This window comes from Sminthopsis crassicaudata, chromosome 2 (assembly GCF_048593235.1).
Source record: "Sminthopsis crassicaudata isolate SCR6 chromosome 2, ASM4859323v1, whole genome shotgun sequence".
In the NCBI taxonomy this organism is placed as follows: domain Eukaryota; kingdom Metazoa; phylum Chordata; class Mammalia; order Dasyuromorphia; family Dasyuridae; genus Sminthopsis; species Sminthopsis crassicaudata.
In genome coordinates this window covers 136,904,184-136,929,188 of record NC_133618.1, presented here as the reverse complement: position 1 = coordinate 136,929,188, position 25,005 = coordinate 136,904,184, and the positions used below count along the sequence as shown (strand labels likewise).

The 25,005-nt window shown below is 36.8% G+C and overlaps 2 protein-coding genes across 6 annotated transcripts in view; one reads left to right on the top strand and one right to left on the bottom strand.

The window, feature by feature from the left end:
• Nucleotides 1–6,599, top strand: part of PLAT (plasminogen activator, tissue type) — a 36,635-nt gene extending 30,036 nt beyond the window's left edge. For both annotated transcript variants that reach the window (XM_074287358.1, XM_074287357.1), the window contains exons 11-14: nt 233–369; nt 617–763; nt 2,105–2,271; nt 5,623–6,599. In XM_074287358.1, coding sequence (XP_074143459.1) covers nt 233–369; nt 617–763; nt 2,105–2,271; nt 5,623–5,781 — 610 coding nt within the window. In that variant the 3' untranslated portion in view covers nt 5,782–6,599. The remainder of the gene's footprint in view (nt 1–232; nt 370–616; nt 764–2,104; nt 2,272–5,622) is intronic.
• A 4,331-nt stretch (nt 6,600–10,930) lies between these two features.
• AP3M2 (adaptor related protein complex 3 subunit mu 2) overlaps nt 10,931–25,005 on the bottom strand; it is a 32,387-nt gene continuing 18,312 nt past the window's right edge. For all 4 annotated transcript variants that reach the window (XM_074287355.1, XM_074287353.1, XM_074287356.1 and 1 more), the window contains exons 3-9: nt 23,573–23,744; nt 22,268–22,405; nt 21,407–21,492; nt 21,023–21,156; nt 19,776–19,983; nt 19,208–19,352; nt 10,931–13,074 (exon numbers count right to left, since the gene is read on the bottom strand). In XM_074287355.1, the coding sequence (XP_074143456.1) occupies nt 12,974–13,074; nt 19,208–19,352; nt 19,776–19,983; nt 21,023–21,156; nt 21,407–21,492; nt 22,268–22,405; nt 23,573–23,744 (984 nt within the window). In that variant the 3' untranslated portion in view covers nt 10,931–12,973. The remainder of the gene's footprint in view (nt 13,075–19,207; nt 19,353–19,775; nt 19,984–21,022; nt 21,157–21,406; nt 21,493–22,267; nt 22,406–23,572; nt 23,745–25,005) is intronic.

Sequence of the window (25,005 nt, the reverse complement as noted above, 5' to 3'; positions counted from 1 at the left end):
ACACAGCAAATAAGTGTCGGAGGCTGGATTTGAACTCAGAAAGATGAGTTTTCCTGACTCTGGGCCCCACAGTCTATCAATTATATCACTTAGCTGCCCCAGTATACATAGTAGGTACTTAATATTTTTTAATTCAATTTCCAACCCACTTTCCTATTTATATGATTATCTAAGAAGTTTTTGTGACAGTAGTCATTTAAGGACTGAAGCCTTTTTTTTTTTTTTTCAACAGTTTGAAAGCTCATGAACTTAAGGTGATTCTAGGCAGGACTTACCGGGAGAAGAAAGAAGAGAATGAACAAGAGTTTGAAGTGGAAAAATACATTATCCATGAAAATTTTGTTGCAGAGACTTTTGACAATGATATTGGTAAGATCTTCCCTAAATTTCTCCCTTCTGAAATCTGGCCCTTGTCAACACATATATGTCCATCCTCTGTAGCTCCTCACCCTTTATAGTACTCTGCTGAAGATGTGTGAGTGTGAGTGTGAGTGTGTGTGTGAGTGTGAGAATGTGAATGCACATGCTCGCCTACGAGTTCAGGTGTGTATGGAGTGGGGAGGAGGGAGCATTTGCACACAGGATTTAGCATTCCCTTCCTTGTCTCTCTTCTCAGCTCTCTTGCAGCTAAGATTTAAATCTGACTCACTACAATGTGCCCAGGAAACCAACTTCGTTCGGACAGTCTGCCTTCCTGATGCAGGCCTGAAAATGCCTGACTGGACAGAATGTGAGCTCTCTGGCTATGGCAAACATGAGGAGAGTAAGTGCAATTCTCACTGGTCACAGGGAGTTTCTAACCATGACAACTCTGCAGAATGCCAAGAGATGCTATAATACAGTGCTCCCAGAAGACAGGGAGCTCTAGTTTCTGTCCACTCCCTCCCTATGACTTTAGTCACAGGATCAGCTCTGTTTCTTTACTCCTACCTTTGTACAATTGCAATGTGCTTGCTGAGCTCACAGAATGATTTTGCAGATCAGAAGAGAGAATAAATAAGGTAGCACTTTTTGAAGAGTAACTTTTAGCATACTTCTCACCTCTTGGCCGAGAACGGGCTTCTTAAACTTTTTCCATTTGTGACCTTTTTTTTTTTTTTCCTGAGAAATTTTTATGCGACCCTGGATATATAAGTATGTAAAATAGACATATAAATCAAAATAAATTACTCATTATAAACCAGACAAAATTTATTTTAAAATAACTCTTTGGTATACATATACTTTTGCCATTTATTAATGACAAAAGCAAATTTTCATACTAATGAGATGAATGTACTTGTTTAGTTTTACATAAAGAATTAAATCTTGGCAGAATATTTGATACCTTTTGCTATTTGCCAAAATTTTTGTGACCCCCACATTCAGTTACCCTATATGGGGTCATGGTAGACAGTTTAAGAAGCTTTGGAATAGAAGTACAAGGTGAGAAATATTTTCAGAAATAGTGAATGTGATATGTTTTCTTGACTAATGTGTTACAAGGAAAGGCTTCTATTGGGGATAGAACTCAAGGGGGAGGTCAGTGAGTAAGTTACACACAAAAAAACATGAATACAATATTAAAATACACAGAAGAAAACAGATACATTCAGAAAGGAACACAAACAGCAATTTTGTTACTACTTTGATAAATTTAACATTCACTTTAAAAAACCAATCTGTACATATTTATAAGAGGCAGCTAAATGGCAACTTAGTGGCAACTAAGAGAGAGCACTGGGTCTGAAGTCAGGAAGACCTGAATTCAAATCCAGCCTCAGATAATTACTGGTCTTACTACACTGGAGAAGGAAATGGCCAATCACTCCAATACCTTTACCAAGAAAACTCCATGGGTGGTAGGAACCAGAGGATCAGGGTCAGACACGACAAAACACCTACAATGTATTTAAAATCTTTTTTTTTTTTTTTTTGCATTTCTTCATTTCTTTCATTTGCATTTATTTACTGAAATGTTTATAATAATGCACAATTTTTTAAAAGAGTAATTACATGAGATGTTTGGTGCTCTACAGATGACAGGGATCAAGAATCATTTCTTTTCTATAGGAAGGAACTGAGGTTGTAGGAGAAAGCCTGAAATCCTTTCTCTGTCTTGCAGCTTCCCCTTACTACTCTGAGAGACTAAAGGAAGCCCATGTACGTCTGTACCCATCCAGCCGCTGCACATCACTCCACATGTTTAATAAAACGATCACAGAGAACATGCTCTGTGCCGGCGACACGAGAAGTGGGGGGACAGAAGTAAACCTACATGACGCTTGCCAGGTGAGTAGGTTTTTCCCATCGCTCACATGAGTTTTTAGCCAAGGAAAACTACAGACAGAATGGAAGAAATGCATTTAATCTCAAGAAGCCAATGTAAACTTCAGGGGTGTTAGAGGAGGGCCCTTGAGACCAGTGGTGGAGAAAGACCAAAGAGTCTTCAGTGAAATAAATTGTTAGAAATTTCCTTATTTTCTGGGAAGGAAACTCCACCTGGTGCTGGATTTCCTGCAAGCCCATTTAGTGAACTGAATGTTGTAATGACAAATGAAACACCAATACAGACAGTGTGGTCCACTAGAAAGATGGCTGACCTCAGGAGTCCGAGAGCCTCAGGTGAGGGCTCAGTTTGCAATGGTTTAGTCTCAGGTCCTTGTGATTATTTACTTGGGAGGATCAAATGAGAAGATAATTATATAGTGCTTAGCACAGGGCTTGGGACAGAAGAAGCACTATATATTTGTCAGCTGTGGTCATATTTATTATTTATCATTTCATCTCTCTGGGACTCAGTTTCATCATCTGTAAAATGGGAGGATTGGCCTAAATGAGCTCTAGGGTTTCTTCTAGCTCTTATGTTCTTAAAGTTATATGAGAAATTCTTGATTTCTACACATTCTGGGAATGGGAATCTCTTCTAAGAAAGAGCAGGAACCCTCTTTTGGTAGTACCATAGATACAGTGTTAGGTTTGGAGTCAGAAAATTCTGGGTTCAAATCTAGCTTCAGACTCACTAGCTGTGTGATTCTGAGCAAAGCCACTTTACTCTGTGTACCTCAGTTTCCTTATCTCTAAAATGAGCTGGATAAGGAAATTGCAAACGACCCCCAAATGGGGTCACAAAGAGTCAGACATGACTGAAATCAGTGCAAGGAAAGAGAATGAAAATATTCATGCATGAACTTCTCCCTTTTGCCTCCTCAAAACTTAGTTCAGGTGTCAGTTCTCATGGAAAACCTTCCCTTAATATGGGGATTCTCGGGTTTTCCACCTGAAAAATAGGGATAATAATAGGCTTGTTGTGAGGATTAAATAAGATAACATATGTAAACTGCTTCTATGATAATGTAAAAAATAGAAGACATCAATTAAAATTTATTAAAATAATAATGGTACTTGCATAGCACTTTAACATTTGCAAAGCACTTTATAAATATTATCTCATTTGATCTTCACAACAACCCTTGATAGGTGCTATATTTTCATGCTCATTTTACAAAACAGGAAACTGAGGTGTACAGAAGTTGTTTAGGGTCACATAGCTAGTAAGAGTCTGAGACTAGATTCCAACTCAGGCCTTCCAGACTCCATTGTGTTGCTATATAAATAATAGCCATTACTATTGAAACCAGTATTTGTTAAATGCCTATTGGGTGCCAGGTACTATTAATAAGTATTTTAAAAATATTATCTTATTTGATCTATGTAGTAATTCTGAAATGTAGATGATGTTCTTAATGGGAGGAAACTGAGGCAGACAGACTTGTCTAGAATCACATAGCTAATAAATATCCAAAGTCTTATTTGAACTCAGGTCTTTCTAGCTCCAGACTTAACACTATGTACCAAACCATGTAGGTGTCTCTTACATGTTGCTTTACTTGGTAGAATAATAAGGAATATTTCATTTTTATAAATACAAAAATGGGTACAGTAGACACCTACCTAGGTGTTTGTTGACTGATTGTGTGTTTATATTCAGAGCTCTCCTGCCAATCAGCAGAGGAAATACAAAATTTTTCATAGAATTGCGAGGAAATTAAAAGCCTGGGAAATAGGATATGGAAGATTTTATATGCTAGAGAAACAATCCATTTAGGAACAATAGCAGCAAAACTTTATAACCAACTAATTGAAACTCTAAAAGGGCAAATTGTCAAGGAGTTCTGTGGGCTGCCATTCCTCTGCGTGATCGAGGAATTATATTCTGTAGTCACTCGGGGCTGGGCACAAAGCAGGCGGGCCAACAGAATGATTCAGCTGGAAAGCTGGGTCCTGCCAGCAGGCACAGAAAACATGCACTTGCCTCCAGAGGTGGGATTCCAATTCTGTTATTTACTACCCATGAGACCATTCCCCTCTTTTCTAGGTCTGTTTCTTCATTGGTGAAATGAGGATTTCTTCTAACTTTGGATGATAGGATCATGGGATCATATAAAAATTTTCTAGTCCAATCCTCTCAGATTACAGATGAGGAAACTGAGGCTGACAGAGATGATTTTAATTGCCCCAGGCAACTAGTGGCAGCTAAGGGGTGTGGTGGATAGAACACTAAGAAATTCAAATCCACCCTATGGGATCACTTAACCTCTATTTGCCCCAGTTTGCTCAACTATTAAATGAAGGTAATAAAAACACCTGCCTCCTAAGGTAGTTAGGAAGATCAAATGAGATAATATTTGTAAAGCACTTAGCACATAAGAGATACATTTTAAACGTTTATTTACTTCTTTCTTTCCTTCCGAAATCACACAAGTAGAGCAAGGAATTAAAACTTAGTTCCACTGACTCCAAATCTGGGTCTCTTCCCATTTCACTTTAATGGCTTCCCAGTAGAGCAAGTCCTGGATGTGGGAGACAAAATACCTGGGTTTAAATCCCAATTACACTACTTAATAGCACATAAAGCAATTTAGGCCGTCTAATCCAACTACTTCATTTTATAGATGAGGAAATTAAGACTCTAATGAAGTTAGATGATGTTCCCAAGGTCACAGTGGAATAGACATTTTTCTTTCTTTGAAAGGTTTTCAGAGAAGGTTTCTTGCAATTATTTCTTTTATAAATAGTATTTTATTTTCCTACATACATGCGAAAAAAGTTTCCAACATTCATCTTTGCAAAACCTTGTGTTCCAAATTTTTCTCTCTCCTTTCCTGCCCCCTCCCCAAGACAACAATCAATCCAATATAAGTTACACACATGCAATTCTTCTAAACATATTCAGCATTCTGTGCAAGAAAAATCAGCTCAAAAGTGAAAAAATAGAAAAAAAACAAGGAAAGAAACAATACAACAACAACAAAAAAGGAAATATTGTGCTTATATCCTCATTCAGTCTCTATAGTTTTCTCTCTGGATGCGAATAGCACTTTCCATCCCAAGTCTATTAGAATTTGCAATTATTTCTTAAATAATGGGGGTGATCCCAAATCAGGATGTCCAGAGTTCAAATTCAGTCTCAGACACTTAATAGCTTCAGGACTTTATAAAAGATGGAGAGTAGTTTTTCAGTAAATTAAACTGCAAAAAAACCCCAAAGACAGTTATCTCTGCTTGCAATGTCCAGACATAGTGGCAGTACTCAGCCGGGTGGCCCAAGTGATGATGAATTAATTTATCCTTCCGTTACAGGGCGATTCGGGGGGTCCGCTTGTGTGCATGAAGAATGACCGCATGCATCTGATTGGGATCGTCAGCTGGGGCATAGGATGTGGAGAGAAGGACGTTCCAGGTGTATACACCAAGGTTATCAATTACCTCAAGTGGATCGAGGACAAGAGGAGGCTCTGAACAGCAAAAAACCAATCGTTTTCATCATCTAATGGTCTCCCACCTACTTCCCTCTCAGACGAAGCACTGAAGAAACAGAGGTGTAATTTTGTGTTTGTTTTTAATCAGATTTCTCCATAAACTGTCGTACAGTTAAAATGGGAGGAGAAGAGGGAGAAGGAGTGAGCATATATTTTCTAAGGTACTTTTCCACTGTGGAAGTTATCAGGAGTTAAGGTTTGGTTTTTATTTGCACTCTGTCAGGTGGAAACAGAGAAAAAACAGCAATCACCCTGGGGAAATCCCACCACCTTGGGACAGACAGACAAGCAGACCAGAAGACAGGGAGAAGAGAAAAAGCCAAGTGTGAGGTTAGAAAATGGGACCACCAAGATAAAAACAATATCGCCATAGTGAGAAATAAAGAAATTAAGGGAAAAAGCGATGTCCTTGGTTAAGAGTGTGTGCCAGGGCATCCAGGGAATGCTCCATTGGGACGTTCGGAATCAGTGACAGACCAGTTGGCCAGTACAGTGTTCCGGTATTTCCACATAGTGAATGAAGATCCCTCCAAACAAAACCATTGCTCCATAGTTTCTTTTCCCCATTTGACAACTCTTAAACAACATTCCTGGCTTCTGGGTACAATGTAAATCTTTTCATGCGTTACTACTTTTTAATCTGCTTTGTTTAGTTGGGCAGAATTTGTATCATCTTCGTGACCCATCCAACATATTTATAGTTATCTATATTTTAGCTTGTATTCATTATAGATACAACTCTGTACCATATTTCTTTAATATAATAAAAAGATATGTTTTCCACATTGTTGACAAACAGTGCTGTGTGTTTCATTGTCCAGTGTGAGGTGATAGTATCCACCTGCCCATCCAGCTACCTTCACACTTTAGGAAGCTTCTGTAACTTCAGTTTGTCTTAGATCTAAGAATAACAGACAAGATTAGAAGGGAAGCAATAAATTGGAAAAACATTTTTACATTCAAAGGTTCTGATAAAGGCCTATAGAATATAGAAAATGGACTCAAATTTATAAGATTCCAAGCCATTCTCCAATTGATAAATGGTCAAAGGATATGAACAGACAATTCTCAGATGAAGAAATTGAAACTATTTCTAGCCATATGAAAAGATGCTCCAAATCATTATTAATCTTAAGAGAAATGCAAATTAAGACAACTCTGAGTTACTACTACACACCTGTCAGATTGGATAAGATAACAGAAAAAGATTATGACGAATGTTGGAGGGGATGTGGGAAAACTGGGACACTAATACATTGTTGGTGGAGTTGTGAACTGATCCAACCATTCTGAAAAGCTGCTGGATCAAAGGGTATGCGCAGTTTAATAACTTTTTTAGTATAGTTCCAAACTATGTTTCTACTAGGCTTATATCCCAAAGAGATCTTAAAGAAGGGAAAGGGACCCACATGTGTGAAAATTTTTGTTACAGCCCTTTTTGTAGTGGCTAGAAACTAGAAACTGAATGGATGCCCATCAATTGGAGAATGGCTGAATAAATTGTGGTATATGAATGTTATTGCAGGATAATTTCAGAGAGGCCTAGAGAGGCTTACATGAACTGATGCTGAGTGAAGTGAGTAAAACCAGGAGATCGGTATACACGGCAACAACAAGACTATATAATGATCAGTTCTGATGGAGTGGCTCTCTTCCACATTGAGATGATTCAAACCAGTTCCAACTTTTCAGTGATGAAGAGAGTCAGCTACATCCAGAGAGAGGACTGTGGGAACTGAATGTGGAACACAACATAGCATTTTCATTCTTTCTGTTGATGTTTGCTTGCATTTTTGTTTTACTTCTCTTCTCAGGTTTTTTCTTTCTAGATCCAATTTATTTTGTACAGCAAGATAACTGTATAAATATGTATACATATTGGATTTAACATATGTTTTAACATATTTAACATGTATTGGACTATCTGCCAGCTAGAGGAGGGAGGGGAAGAAGGGGAAAATTTGGAACAAAAAGTTTTGCAAGGGTCAATGTTGGAAAAATTACCCATGCTTATGTTTTGTAAATAAAAAGCTTTAATTAAAAAGAAATAAATAAAAATAAAAAGATCTAAGCATAATCTTGATAACACAGCTATAGCTCTAATATTGGTCTGTACTAGAGAAGATGATATAAAATCTCCATCGGGAAGACCTCCAACACCTGCAATATCGTACCCAAGTACAGTTATCTCTTCTACATCTTGACTTTTCCCATTGTGATTTCTATATATTACAGGTTAGCATAAGAAATTAAATAAGAATTTTGGGGAGTTTTGCAGAAGCCAGCAGACAACAGAAAAAGTTTACTCAAAAGTACATAAAATATATTTATAGCATTGCATAATATGGACATTTTATCTTTTAGTACTATAATAATTTAGACTTTTTCTCTGTATAAAGGGAGAGCCAAAAACTTTTATGCAGATTTTCCAGATTCTGGGGATGCTGCGACATAAAAGGGATAACCTTACTTCTGTTCTCTGCTCTCCTTATCCAGTTTGCCTTTGCTTACAGATGTAGCCTAGTCCTTCTCCTCCCCCACCCCCTTTCCTTCTTCTTTCTTCCTCCTCCTCTTTATCCCTCCCTCCCCGGCCCTGTTGCACTCACTCCCTAGTTGTCTTCGGAGTCAACAACACCCTGTATCCAAGAATAAAACTGATGATCCTGTACTAGCTGTTGAATAATATATGCTGACACAGTTGCAGAGAAAGAAAGGAGAGAAAGGTGACAGTTTTCTACTATCTTGAGATATTGTCAGAACTGTTCACTTCAGCATTTTCTTGGTAGGAAGAGAGAGAGAGAGAGAGAGAGAGAGAGAGAGAGAGAGAGAGAGAGAGAGAGAGAGAGAGAGAGAGAGAGAGAGAGAGAGAGAGAGAGAGACAGAGACAGAGAAACAGAGGAGGAGGAAAAGGAGGAGGAGGAAGAGGAGGAGGAAGAGGAGGAGGCGGAGGAGGAGAAGGACAATTTAGGAAAAAGAACTCTAAAAATTTAGACAGGCCCAAAGTCAGTTTAATACATACAGACCACAGAAACTTGAGTCATAGATTTTTGACTTTAGGACTGCTAGGTTTTAACTTTCCCTGAATCAGGGCCAAACGTACAACTGAGCCATTTAAGAAAAACAGATAAAGAAGAGCTGTGTGGCAGGACTCCCAGGCCACTGCATCTGGCAAGAATTGGAGCGATCCCCACCCCCACTCCACCTCCCCATGCATGGAGCAGGCTTTGTTCAGACACTTTGGTTAATGAAATGAACTGAAGAAGTATGGCCTCCTGGGATGGAAATGCAAAGTTAAAAGACTCCAGCATTCCTGGGAGTGAAGTCTTGGAAACCACAGACTGTGTAAAGACAATGGCTCAGAAAAGGTCACTGACCTCAGTTATAGGGCAGACAGGGAGCCCAGCGAGGAGGGGTCATACGAGTTGTGCTAAAATGGACTCAGACAGCCCGATGGGATCTGTTAGCAACTCTTGTTTAAAACAGTTTAGGCGGGATGAAATATCCAGAGGAGGTGAGAGGGGAAAGGCAGAGGAGGGAATCAAACACTACTTCGTGGCTATCGCTAGCTAGCACATGGCAAGCTGCACAACGAGTTTGAATAAGTGTGATTTTCTGGCTATGGCGCTGGGAGTTTCAATGAACAAAAGGGAGAGAGGCAGACCCACAGATGACTGAAACTGGCCCATAATCCTAGGCCTGCCTATCAAAGCATGTCATAGGCTTTTTCCTCCAACTTGGAGTCAAAGAATGGGGTTTAACAAAGCTTCCTAGTATTAGCATTTTGAGGAAGTTTCAGAGCTCGAAGTTAAGCTCCCTTTAAAAAACAAAGTATTTTCAGGCATTTGCTTGTTGCCGGCATTAAGTCACCACCTACTGGCCAGAGAAATAAAATACTAATTTTGTAACAAATGCCTGTATTAATTATGGTTAACATTTATTTCTATCAAAGGACTTTGGCTCATTTGAAAGCTGCTGAGATGACATGACTGGGTATGGGAAATGTGGACATGCCAAGAGACATTTACAATGACTGTGTGACTGCTCAGTGTAGATCCGTCCGTGCTAGCTCCTACTTGCCTCTCTACTGACTCCACATCAAATTCGAAGTCCTTTGTTTGGCATTTAAAGCTCCTCACAATGGGGCCCTTCCTGACTTCCCAGTCTGCTCCTCTCCCCTCCCCCCCCAGAACTCCGTGATCCAGCCCTACAGGCCTCCTCCCCCTGGCCTCCCTTCTCCCATCCCTAGCTAGGCTAGAATGTCCTTACAACACCCCCCCCCCCCAATATTTGCTCCTTGGGTCCTTAAATCTCTCTTCCATCCAAGGAGGCTGCCCCCATTCCCCCTGTGCTGGTGCCATTCCCTCTAAGGTTCCTTTCTGTCTTCTATTTATTTTGCAAGTCCTGGTTTATATATTGTTATTTATCTCATTAGCATGTAAGCTTCTTGGGGGGAGCTTTTGGTTTGTATCTCCAGAACTTAGTGCCCAGAAATAATTGATATTTACCAATTAATAGCCACCCCTTAGGTGTTTCCTTAAGTGAATTTCAACAGACTAGGCTAATATAGCTAGCAATCTCAAAGACAGCATCTTCCAAGACGGCAGGAAATCTCCACTGTTATTCTAGTTAAAAGTGTAAGCAGAGGGTTCTAGATTAGGAGCTAGACCTAAATTCTTAGAACTGGACTTGTCATTAATTCCAAGACCCTTAGCATCATATAAATATGTAAATTAGACCCCATAACCATAAAATGAAGTTAATATTTCTTACACTATCAAGTGATTTAAGTTTTTTAGACAAAAACAGCAGGCATTAAAACCCTATATTATAACATGTATTAAGATGCTTTATTACCAGTGAGAGCTTCCTCTGATGGGACACTCACAGTGTCACCCGGAGTTTAGAGGTAGAAGACAAGCTAGAGACCATCTAGGTCAACCCCTTCATTTTATGAATAAGAAGGTGAAGCTCGAGATGGACTGGTCCTTGGAAGGTGTCCATGATCACAGAGCTCCTCCGTAGCTGGGCTGGCCCGGGCCAGGCCCCTGACACCAAGCTAAGTGTTTTTGCCACCCTGCCTTTGTAGTGGCATTACTGCAGGCCTGAAAACACAACACTGGGACACAGAGTTCTGGTGAAACGGACCTTTATTGAGGGGTAGGTGAGCATCTCCTTGGGTATATGCTAAACACAGGAGCCTGAGGCAACACCATTTTGGAGATATCGCCGCAGCACTTGCACCTGTCATAGGCAGAGCTGTGTGGACAGTGTCGGCTCCCAGAGCTCCATCACAGATGAGACGGCTGTCGCTTTACACGGTTAGCCTCACGCTCAGCAGGATGCTCCCCTTCCTCATAGGTGTTTTGCCTGCAATTAGCATGAGTTGCTCAAGAGGAAAGAGAACAATTGCCTCTTGTGAATTTTAGACTTATAAACTCACATACGAAGTAACAACAGGAATATGTCATACTATGAAAAATGATGCACTGGTTACCTGGCCATCCCAGTAAGCCCAGAAGTCACTCAGGGACCTGGGAAGAGGCGATTCTAAGTGCTATGGGATTCCTAAAAAGGGAGACTCCAAAGCTCACATGATTCCTTTGCAGGTTTTGAGCCCAAGTCAGATTCTGAAGTGAGACTCATCTACTATTTGCACAGTACCTAAAACACAAACTGAAATGCCTAGGCAAGATGGGGAAGAATCATATTTCACTATTCACAGCATGATTTATCCCAAAAGGAAAAAAAATACAGTGTAATACAAAGTTACATACCATTCATTAGCAAAAAACAAGTCCAGAAAAGTAAAGAGTTACAAAACTAAAAATTCACATAAGTATCCGCAAAAATAGGATCAGGAAATAGATTTCTTTCGTTTCTTTCTACTCATTCCTTCCAAGAAATAGGAAATAATAGCACCTTCATTTAAGCTAAAAATGAATGTTCATGGCTTTTTAATATCTAAATCATTATCATATATACTCTGAAAAATTATGAAAATTGCAATCCACTTAGTCACCCACTGGCTGAGAACAAAGATTAGGTAACTAGTATATTCTTCATGGATACAGATGGCTAATTCTGACCTCCTTAAGAATGGAACTCAAAATATTTTCTCCATGGAAATCTAGCCTTATATGATCCATATACTCCAAAGAGACCCTTCATTCCCCAATGCTGAGACATCCTTGAACAAACTAGGCCAGGATGTGGGGTCAACCTTCCCCAACACTCTTCACCTTGTAAAAACTAGGGGAGAATATCAGGAAGGAAGTACTTTAGTGAAGGTATAGTGAACAAAATTACTTGGGAGTTAGGCAAGGAGAAATGAGAATTGTTTAGTTTGTCCAGCCACTATCTGATAAGAGAGGCTCAGACATTTTCTTTTCCTTATCTACCAATAATAGAAGATCCTCCCTCCTCTGGCCAAGACCTCATTAGAGTAATTTGTACATGACTGTACATTTGCAAAGACAATTTTTTTCTACTGGTTTTTAGCATTTTAGTGATGGCTTCTAAACAATTCTGAGAATTGTACAAATTTAGTGAATGTGTGACAAGTAGAGGAATCTAAATATAAGAAATCAACCAACTCAATACCAATTTCTTTCTACCCTCCTCTGAATGGGATTCTTAATTACTTCCTTTATTATTCATCCTTCTACATATAACCTCCTTCACACAAAAGTGTCCTCCAGGGATTCTTATTCAGCCTCTCTCATATATGTCATGTCCACAGGTGATCCTTCCTTAGCTAATATTCACTATTACTCAAATGATTGAACTTTTTAATTACCATCTTTTAGAAAGGACTATTTTCATAGATTTAGAAAGAAAAATCAGGCAAACAACATATGCCAGCCTTCTTCAGGAAACAGGATAAAAAGAATTAAATATATGGTCAAACAAATCTGCCATGTCTCATCTCCTCTTTGAGAATGAAATTATCACTCATTCAGCTTTGTAGATGTCCAGTTCTCCCTGGTGAACCTCCTTCTTCTGAGATTTGCTGGAAGATTAAAGGCTCAGTAGATCCACAAGATTCAGTAGAAAAAAGGGAGAATGTTGGCCCAAGAAGATATTGACGTGCAGAAGACAGGCTGAGTCTTTACTTCTGGGTAAGACAAAACGGAAAAAGTATTTGGGGCTCTTCCCTCATTCTGGGATTCTCTTCATGTTCGGACTTGAAACTTTCCAGCTTTGGTCATGTATTTTATGCCCTTGAATGGTTTATACTTTTCTCCATACATATCTAGACGATTCACTTTCAATCCTAGAAGAAATAAAGGAATATAACATAGGTGGTTTTTTGAGGAAAGAGAAAACAACATTGCAAGAAGAGAATGATAAATAATATGTACTGCTTCATTTGGCATGACTAATCACCCTTCTCCCAGACTCTCTCCGTCCCCTGGGTCTCCTCTTCCCTGTCTTGCTCCTCTGTCTCTTTTGCTGACTATTTATATGAAACCTCTTAACTTTGTGTGTTCCCTTGATAATCTTCTCCCAAGTTCCCTCATCTCTTTGCTCCCTACAGGAGTTCTTAACCATTTTTGTATCATAGACCCCTGTGGCAGCCTAATAAAGGTTGTAGACCCCTTTTCATCATCATATTTTAAATGCATGGAGTAGGATTACAGAGAAAACCAATTATTTTGATGTACAGTTATTAAAATATTAAAAAACGACCAATTTCATGGCTGCCAGTTCAGAAGGCTACTAGTATACTCTTTCTTATAAACCTCATCATTCCTATGAGTTTAGTTATCATTTTTATGGAGACAACTTACAAATTGATATATGAAACTATAGCATCTCTTCCGAATTTTATTCTCATATCACTAATTGCTTATTAGACACTCAAACTGGATATCCAAGAGACATGTCAAATTCAATATATTCAAAATAGAGTTATCTCTTTCCTCCAAATACTCCTCTCATTTCCCCCTATTTTTGTTGAAATCACAGTCTTATCAATCTCCCAAGGCTGTAATCCTGTATTCCATATTTTCTTTCATGTCAGATAGTAAAATGGTTGTCAAATCTTGCCATTTTGACCTCCACAGCATTTCCTGCATCCAGCTCTTTCTCACACAGCTACCATCTTGCTTCAGGTTCTCATTCACCTTTTGCTTACACTGTTATAAAAGTCTTCTGTTTGGTCTCCCTATATCAAGTTTGTTCTCCAGTTCCTTTTACTAACTGCTGCTAAAGTAATTTTCCTTAAGCACAGCTCTTACCATGTAAGTTTCTTAATCAACTCCTGTTACCTCCCCATAGCCTCTATAGGTCACAATTTAACTTTTCTGTTTTATTTTTAAAGCCTTTCACAACTTGACACCAGCCTACTTTTCCGGCCTCAGTTTTCTCTGCTCTCAGCAGTTTAGCCAAAGTGGCCTTCACACATTAACACCAGAATATCTGAAGCTATGGGGTTTTTTTTACTGGCTGCCCCATACCTGGAATATTTTTTCTTTTCACCTCTTCCTCCTGACTTTAAGACTTAAATCTCATAATCTGCAAGAAGTCATTTTGATCCCATCCAAGCTTCTCTCTCCTCATCTCTCCACCTGACACTTCTAGAGGTCTCCCTCTGCGATTTTCTATAATTTATAATGTATTTATCTTGTATATACTTAGTTACTTTCATGTCATCTCCCTTATTAGAATGTAGGATCTTTCTTTGTACCAGTATCTGGTACATAACAAGTCCTTAATAAATGTTTGATGAGGAGGAGGAGGAGGAGGAGAAAGAGGATGAGTATGTTGATGATGCCTGGAATATACTTTTTCTTCAGTCCTACTTCAAAGAACAGTTCTCTTTTTCCACAATCAAAGTCTTGAGTTTGATTTTCCCACATGAATCTTTAATTGCCAGTGTCTTCCAACTGCCTTAACTGCTTGAAATTATTTGTATTTATTGTCTTTCCATCTAGACTATATACATTTATTCTGTTCTGTTGTTTTCCCCACTACAATATAAACTCTTATGAGTTGGGGTTCTTTTGCACTTTGTATGTGTACCCTCAGTACCTAGTACAGTGCTTAGCACATAGCAAGTGCCTCTCAAAAACTTGGTTTTTTGTTGTTGTCATTGTTGATTTGTTTTGACTGATTATTACATGCAGAAAATGAAGAGTTGATAGCATGCCTTCCTTTATAACAAACTGGTCTTTCTTGGAGAAGGCAAGAAAATGGGGAAATAAAGGTTTGTAAAGTGTTGGAAAAATCTCCACAAAAGTTCTACTTTTATGTCATCACTGTATGAAGGTGGCCTTCAATTTTCTAAGGCCACAAAAAGACCTCTGCAGGCTCTGTCAAGCTGGAAAGGCTACAAGGACATTCCCAATTGCCCAATGATCAGCCTAGAGAAATACTGGAAGGCTTATCGTGAGCAAAATGGTCACTGAATGATGAATTCTTTGGCCATGGCAGCTCGTGAAAGAAAAAAAAGAAAATTAAACAATGGCTTTTAGCTTCATCCATAATAACAGAATTAGCAGAAAAGAGAGAATAAGGTCCTACACAGTGACTTTAAATCACATCTGATCATGAGTTGAACTATTAGTATTCAAAATGTGAGATTTGGGTATAATAAGAATTTGTCAATATAGCTGAATTCCTACTAAAGGAACTCTTACTAGAGAAATTCAATTACACTGACACATTATAAATTAACTCAAAAAGTGTAGGGATGTTGCAACTCACTAGATCTCTTTGAAGAGGAAAGGAAAGCATTGACAAAACTGTATTTGTATGTGATCGAGATTATTTATTAGTCTCTCCACCTTACAGAGCCCATGATGAACATAAGCTAACTTAATGAAGATAACTACAGCTGATAAACCAAAAACTGTTAAAGAGAATAAAGAGGTGGGGAATTCTATGAAGAACTGAACAAAACTCTTCAAACCAAGTCATGATATATCTCTTTACTTAATGAGTTTAATGGGGAAATAGTAAAAAATGTTCAAAAAACAAATTCAGAATTAAGAACTGAAAGTAAGATTGTAGACTATGTAAGGCCTAATGTCTTAATAATATTAATGTCCTTTAAAAAATAGTGTTAATCAAAGAAGACATATTCAAATGAACTTTATGTCCCTTCATTGTAGTGACAGAAGATTATGGGTGAAGAACAATGTAAACATCATACTTGTTGATGAGTTGGTTATTAGTTTCACTGAATTTTTTTTCCTTCATTTTATTTTTTGTTATAAATGATGGCTCCCTAAAAGGGGATAAAGTAATGGATGTAGTGGGAAATAAATGTATTACAAAAGCTAAATCTGTTAAGAAAAACTAAAATGTCAAAAGATTTTGAACATGGTGAACAACATAAATAGAACTATGTCAACAGACAAGAATTGACAGATTACCTGTGTAGATGTCATTTTTAAAATCAGTTGTTTGTGTGTAGTCAAAATAGAATATATACTAGTTAGAATACAGGTTAAAATCAATACTCAGCTGGAAGAAAGGCTTACTTTTGATGTGATCTTTACAAACCAGCTACTGATAATAATAAATGGGAAATGGAAATCAAGGAAGAGATATTAATAGACATATATGACCACTATCTTTTCTACAGAAAATTAGCAAAAGTAATGCACTCATAAGAACCAGAAGACCAAAGAAGAACAAAGTCAACCTTAACTAGCAAGCATTAGATCTTGCCAAGGTGAGAGATATGGCAATGATAATTTAGAATATATTCATTTATGAAATATGTTAGAAGTGGAATAATAAGAGCCTCACAAAAAGAATGAAGAATGATGAAAAGAGAATGAATGAAAAGAGAAATGATGAAAAGAGAATGAATCTCAAAAAGGCCTGGCATAAGACCCAATGAAGACAGATCATCCAAAAGACTTTACAGATAAAACTGAGATCAACAATAAAAGAAAAATAGAACAGATACATCAGCATTTTATAACATACTATTTTCATCATCAACAACAATAGAAACAACACTCAGTCTTAAAATGGGATATGATGGAAATTACACTAAAGAAAATTAAATAATAGCTGGATCAGACCTAGTACAAACAGAAGTATTAGAAGACAAAAGTGACAAATCTAAAAGGTCTGAGAGTGATTTTAAAAAAATAACTCAAAGAGAAGAAACTGGAAAAAATGCTATCTTTTTTTTTCTTTAAAAAAAAAAAAGGCATTAAAAGGACGTTGATAACTACTGCTCTATATCCTATTTTGTTATCTCTATAAAATTTTCAAGAGAATAGTCTATCTACACTTATGTCAAGAATATACTTGATAAACATATGAGAAAGAAACAAGTAGATTTCCAAAAATATTTTTCTGGGGACTTAAGATATTTATTCTACAGTCAAAGAGCTGGTAAATACCAGAGGCAGAATTTAAACCCAGATCTTTCCTAACAATAAATTGTCTCCAAGCATTTTTACCAGGACATAATGAAGCCTCTTTTAATGATTATAAATTGAAACATTTTATTCAGTAAAAAAAAAAAGGCAGATAGATAGTCGTGAATATGATGTCTGCTATTATTAATATACTTTCTTAAAATGGAAATTTGTTATTACATATTTTTAATCTTCATTGATTTGTTTTTTCCTTTTTCTGCATTTTTCATTTTCTATTTTGCTTTTTCTTGTTTTTTATTTTTAACTAAATAAATTCAAACAAGTAAACACCAAAAAAGGCAGCCTTAAAGGCTCTCCTCTAAGGTATTATCATGCATATGTTAAGATCATACAAGATTCCTTGATAAAGACAGTCATGTTTAATGATAATCTGGTTATTAATATAAAGTTGGGTATAAAATAGGGAGATCTGCAATCCCCAACATGGTTTATTACTATCATGAAAGATGACAGAATGGAAGAAGGAATTTTAATAAACATATGGGAAAAACCTTCAGATACTCCTATTTGCAGATGGCATTATGTTGATTGCTTGACACCCAAGAATATTAGAGTCTCCTCAGTGAGTACCAAAACTCCTCAAAAGATCCTCTAACAATTCGCAGAGGGAAAAAAAAATCAATGGACTACTATTTAGATCCTGACATGCAATCACATCGAAAGTCCACTGAGTTATTCATCAAAAAACTACCTGGATAAACATCACAGATGAATAGTCAATTAGGCCAAGACATTAAGTAGGCTAGATAGCATTTGTGATATTATATTATTATGTATCACTTTAATTGTTCCAAATTGATTAGCATAACAAATCCCCACCCCCCCCCCTTTTTTTTTTTTTGCTGAGGCAATTGGGGTTAAGTGACTTGCCCAGGGTCACACAGCTAGGAAGTCTTAAGTGTCTGAGGCCACATTTGAAGTCAGGTCCTCCTGACTTCAGGATTAGTACTCTATCCATTGTACCAACTAGCTGCCCCAAAACCCCATCTTTTTAACACCAATATTCTTCCAGCGATATTATCTGGGTAGAAAAAAATTAAGAGACTTTGATCTTAAAAAGAAAATCAAAATTGTGGGTGCCTTAAAAGGCAATGGAGAAATGCATGAAAGGCATAAAGATGTGGTAGTTCTAGTGGCACATGCTATGTCAGCACCCATGGGATGTTAAAAGACCTAGAAGAAATCCTTTATGATGATGGCAGATCCTCCATAGAAAATTTATGGAAAGGCAAGGATAAGAATCCCACAGGATAAGAGGGGATATATAGGTTATCCATATCAATAAAATCACATATCCATTGAAATATGTTAGAAAATTCACTTTTCTGTTCTTTGAGTGTCTGTGACTTGAAAGCAATTTATTTGAAGGTTATAGGAAAAAGCTACATAAAGAGCATGATGAATAAATAAAATTCTAAAATTTGTGATCAAGCTAATTATTATTAGCAATGTTGTAGGTGAATAGGCCTAGCATGATGTAAATGCAATCTTCAAGGATCTTAGGTTTTAAGTTAATTCTAGCCATACAGCTCAGTCAGTAGCCTAAAAGTAAGAGAGAAAAAGATTCATTTTATAGAGTTCCAAAGACACAGACTTAGCAGAGCAACTCCAGGTTAGGGTATGATGAGCTGGGTGGGTTCAATGGGCCTAGAATGATTATCAAATATAGGTTGGAAAAGACAATTCTACTCAAAGTAACCATCTAAAAATACAGATATATCTTCATATGGTAGGCCTTGGGAACTAAGGGTAAGAACCTTCTCAAATCAGAAAGGATTTAAGTACAACCTCTTATCAGTATTTATTCATTCTTATTTATCACTAGTTCCTCTCATTTATATGATATTAGTGATTTTACAATCAAGGATTATAAAAATGTCCGTGATATATTGGAAAAGAGCCACACTTACCTAGTCTAATGTTTGCATTTCAGCTAAAGAAACAAAACTTCAAATCAGAAAGTCATTTACATAGCCAGACATCCAGCTGTTGGTTACTTACCAGAGATGGCCAGTTGCTGGATTTTAAACTGCAGGTTGATAGTAGGGTTTTCATCAGGTTTGGAAGCCCCAGCTTGAAGGCTCATAGTCCCCTTCAAACTTGGCAGCTTTTGGGGATTTATTTTTCCAACATCCCAAGAGAGCAACTTAGGAAGAAGAGGAAAAAAAAAAGATAACAGAACTGATGAGTTAAATGTGCTTGGAAAATATTTTCATTAATCTTCTTTCTACACAAAATATAGTCCACAATACTCTTCTTGAATGTATTTTAGCTATGATCTCATAGAATAAAAAGTTTTTTAAACAAAAAAAAAATTCATTGCACTGGGATGAACATTTGGAGGAACTTGCTCTTATGGTCCCAAGGATGTAACATAAAGCTGCCCCTGTGGTATTTTTTACTATCTATAGGTAAAGATCACATTTTTCCTTGTCATGTCATTCCAATGAAAGCAAATTCTATGCCAACCTCCTTTTCAGCGAATGACAATCACTTTCGGGAACACCTAAATAGTTAGTGTTGTGTCAGACATTTCTAGTTCAAAATTTCCTAATCCACAACTACTTACCTTGGTAACTGGGTCAAAAGTATGGGTGCCCTGAGATGGAGTAAGGCTCATATTCAGGACCCCTTTGGGCATTTGGCTGGTGACAATCACTCCCTCTATGGTTTTTCCCATAGTCTGCTTGGGTCCCACTGTAATCTCAAAGCGTCCCAGTGAGGTACTATCTCGGAAACTGATATTATGTTTGACATACACTGGAATTGCAACCAAGCTGAGAGAAAAAAAGAATAGGAAATTCATTTTATTATTGCAATGAAACATGCAACATCTCTTCACTTGTTCTTTTTCTCCTAGCATCATATTTCCTTTTTCACATGAATTAACTTATAAAATACTTAGCATACCTTAAAGCACTGTATAGAAGTTAGTTATTATTATTATTGTAATCATGACTTCATCCCTTACCTCAATCAGTATATAAAGAGAAAACAACAAAAATATTTTTTTCCTTTTTCAAGGATATTTTGATACTAGATAAATAGCAAGAAGTCTTGACTCTAAATTTCCAACCTGGCTGAGACAGTAAACTTCTAAAACACCCACCTCCGCTTCAGAAAACTAGAATTTGAATCCTGACTTTGCCACTCATGAACAATGTGGCTTTGGGCAAATCAGCTCTCTCTATACCTCAGGTTCCTTGTCTATTAAATGAAGGAACTAAACCAAATGAGATCTGAAGTCCCTTCTAGCTCTAAAAGTAAAATCAATAAAGTCCATAAATATTAATACCAGGCATCGTGCATGTCATTAAGAAGTCACTTTACTCCTGTATTTTCATTTCTAGATTTATGAAGTGTGGTTACTACTTCTTTTCTTGAGAGTGTAATACTATCACTTTCTATTTACATAGCATATTTAAACTTTTTCAAAGGCTCTTTGCATTCGTGAGATAATGTGATCTAATAAATCAACAAAATAGTTGGGGCATTATTTTTTCCATTTGATAAATGGATGAGTAAAGAAAAGTGAAGTGAATTACTTAACAATCTACTGGCAAAGTTGGGACCAGAACCTGGTTCTCTGTACTTTCTTCTATACTTTATGATCTTTTCATTAACTTGCCCTTTCTCTAAAGGAATTTAAATCCTCAAATTAAAGAGACAAATGATATCTTAACAATGATTGTTTTCTATAGTTTTAAAAATGTTTGTTGAATGTAAGAACACAAATCAAACAGGTATGTTTACATTCTAAGTTGAGAGCCGGGCACATATAGATATATTTCATTCACACTGAGAATTGCTGCTTACTTCTGGGCACTGACGTGGTAGGAGAGCAGGCGGAAGTTTCCATCAGGAGGAATGAAGGAAAGGATACGCTCAGATTCCCAGCGCTTGAAACGAACACACGGATGAAAGCTGACATCATCCAACAACCTAGGGTTCTAAAGTTACCATATAAGGAAGAGTAAGGAACAGAAAATAAACACTTGTACCTCTTCCAGGGAAATTGTTTAGATGTTTTCCATAAAAATAAATAAAACCCCTCTTGTGATATAGAATGAATTTAGTTAACCAAATACAAGTTTTTTGATCACACCTTTTAATTTCTCATTTCATTCTTTATCTTTCTTTACCACTAACTATATCAATATCTCCTTTTTCAAGCACTGTATCTCTAGCTCAGTGTTTTACCATGAAAGAAAGTGTGAGGTCTGGCATCCCAGTCAGCTTGACACAAGCATCAATGACACCTTGGATCTCAGCAGTGATTGTAGAACCTGATACAAAAAAAATAAATAAACAAATAAACAAAATAGAAAATAAAATGTTCTTGAACCAGACAAACATCATTAGTCTAACTAAATAAAGCTCCAAGATATTTCACATAAGCTAAAAAAACATAATAAAATGTAATTTCCCACTAAATTCTAAGATGGTATATTTATCTCAATATCATCAAATTAAATAAGTGGGGAAGAAGCCTCATTTAGATTATGTTAGTGATAACCTTTACCAGACTGATCCTAGGAATACGGGGCAAAATATCTTAGAAAAGCAACATTTTAGAAAATGAAATTTCTAGTAAGAAAAAAATTATTTTTCTTTTTGGTGCTTATTATAGATTTTAAGAGAAACAAGACAGCAAAGAGAATTGTCAGAACAAAGTTTAATCCATAGAAGATCATTAAAGTTCCACACTAAAATCATAAAGCATCAAGACAAATCTAATTAATTATTAAGATACGGGACAAATATAAAAATGCATATCATTGTATAAATAATGGTCAATTAAGTTATATAAAGGGAGGGGCAGCTAGGTGGCACAGTGGATAGAGCACCAGCCTTGAATTCAGGAGGATCCGAGTTCAAATCTGATCTCAGACACTTAATACTTCCTAGCTGTGTGACCCTGGGCAAGTGACTTAACCCCAGCAGGGGGGGGGTTATATAAAGGGAGCATACTACCCATACAAATTAATACTACATGAAAAAATAAATCATTGCTCTTAATATTCTTAGAGCTCAAATACTTTAGATCACAGTTGAAGATACCTGATTTATCAATGATGGCATCAATCTCCTCAATCACATCAAAATATGCTTCGTTATTAGTATATTTCACCCCAGTCCGTCGCCATGGCACCACTGATAATTGCCCAGTGGGAAGCTGATCACCTACATTTGTGCTTCCTAAAATAGTAATACAATTTTATTCATATTTGATTCCAATTTCCCACTCCTCTTAAGAAAACTTCTACACAATTAATTGAGGTTTCTCAAATTAAACATATACTTTTCCCCAATGGCTTTTTTCCACCTTATATAGGGATGGTCTGATCTGTTTTAAAAAATTCCTTGCTGCCATCTGGGCTGGCACTCTTTAAATGAACACATCTCCCTTAGTTACCTTCTCCCTTCCCCCTCTTGGAGAAAAAAAAAAAGCTTCCTGAAGAACAGACTCCATTATTATGGTTTTGAAAGTAACCTGAACTGACTTTCTCAAATTCCACAATACCCTGCAGTTTAAATAATGTAATGGCTTCCACCAGGGATATCAGTATATACAGTGGTGTTCAATTTTCATGAGTAAAATCATCTCGTTCTTGGGTACAGCAGGGCTCTGGTATCAGAGTAAATCTATCATACAATCTTTCTTAGAACAATATTAAGGTCAGAGGTTTAATGGTATAAAAGACTACTGTAATTCTTTCTCATTATATGCCCTATAGATGTTCAAGCCATTTTATGTTCATCATAAAAAGGTAAAGAGGTTTAAAAAGCACAAGTACTAAAATCCTGTAAAACTAACCCTCTTCTAAACTCTATTCTCTTCCCACTATTTCTTGCACATTCTCAAACTGAAAGCAAAGATAACAAATTTTGTCATGCTCTTAGTAGCATCTTCAGAGTCAGGTATTGTGGAAGTTCTTAGACATTAGTTTCCTGGAATTGAATAGGTTAAAGGACATTTATGACTTTATAATGTTTTTATAAATGACCTACACTTCATGAAAAATATTTGGAACAAAGCTGTAAAGCTCAATTCTAAACTTCAGTAGTCCATTTCTCTTCCTTGTCAGAATGCTCAAAAATGGGAGAAATCTTTTTCTTTGCAAAAGGGTAGTATTAATTATATAGACCTGAAGAAATTTTCTGCCTAAAAAAGAATATCATTTAAGTCCATGCTCAACATTCAAATAATACAAAATCAAAGCAAACATGAAAATTAAAGCAACTAAAAATAGAAATCATTTTTCTCCTGAGACTACACTTAATCAATACAAAATTTTAAAACAAGCAACATGATGACTTCAGTATACAGAGACTAAAGAATTAGTTTTGTACCCTTCTCCATACCTGTGATAGTGTTAACAACAGTTCGAAGGATAGTAGGAGGTTTTATCAATTCCTTCAAGATGTTTGACTCAGTAGCCAATGGGAACCCATTGTCTAGCATTTCTTCTAGTACTTCATAAACCACAACCACATTGTCTTTGATAACTAGCTCTGAACAAACTCCAAAATAATCCTGGAAAAAATAAAACAGGTTAATCACACACAGAGAGCAAGAAGTATAATAACTTTTCCCATGAATGAAGATCTAGTCTTGTCTACATTACTTTTTAAACATTTTAAAAAGTTTTTTATTTTTTTCTCAATTACATGTAAGACAATTTTTAACATTTTTAAAAATAAATTTTGAGTTCCAAATTCCCTTCCTTCCTTCTTTCTTGCTTCTTTAAGGCGGCACTTTGATATAGATTACAAATGTACAACCATGCAAAACATATTTCAATATTAGCCATGTTGCAAAAAGACCCCCAAAAAAGAGAAACATGAAAAACACAATTAAAGAGTTTGTTCCACATGTTTAACCTAAATTTTATTACTTGCTGTCTAGAGGAGGGGGAAGGGGGAGAGAGAGGGAAAAAAATTTGGAACACATGGTTTTGCAAGGGTGCACATTGAAAGCTATCTTTGTGGGAAAATAAAAAAGCTATTATTTTTTTAAAAGTACGTTTCAATCTTCATTCTGACTCTATCAGTTCTATCTCTGGAGGTGAACAGCATTTTTCATCTTTCAGAATTGCTTTGGATTATAGTATTGATCAGAGCAACTAACTCTTTCACAGCTGATCATTGTAAAACATGGCTGTTGCTGTGTGTGATGATGATCTTGCTCTGTTCACTTCACTTTGCATCAGATCACATTAACTTTACCAGATTTTTCTGAATGCATCTGGTTCATCATTTCTTACAGCACAACAGTATTCCATTACAATTGTATACCACAACTTACTCAGCCACTCCCCAATTGAGGAGTATCCCTTCAATTTACCAATCTTTGCCACCACAAAAGAGCTCCTATAAATATAGAACTTTTTCCTTTTTCTTTCATCTCTTTGAACATAGATGCAGTAATAGCATTGCTGGGTCAAAATGTACACATAGTTTTATAGCCCTTTAGAAATCATTCCAAATTGCTCTTCAAAATGGGTTGGATCAATTCACAACTTCAAAAGAGCATTAGCAACCCAATTTTTCCACATCCCCTCCAATTTTTTATTTTCCTTTTCTGTCATGTTGTTGTTGTTTCGATTGTGTCTAATTCTGCGTGACTCCACTTGGGTTTATCTTGTCAAATGCTGGCATGATTTGCCATTTCCTTTTCCAGCTCAATTTTCAGATGAGAAAATGAGGTGAACAGGGTGACTTGCAACTTGTCCAGGGTTCACACTGATATTATCTTAGGCCAGATTTGAACTCAAGAGGAGGACTCTTCTTGACTT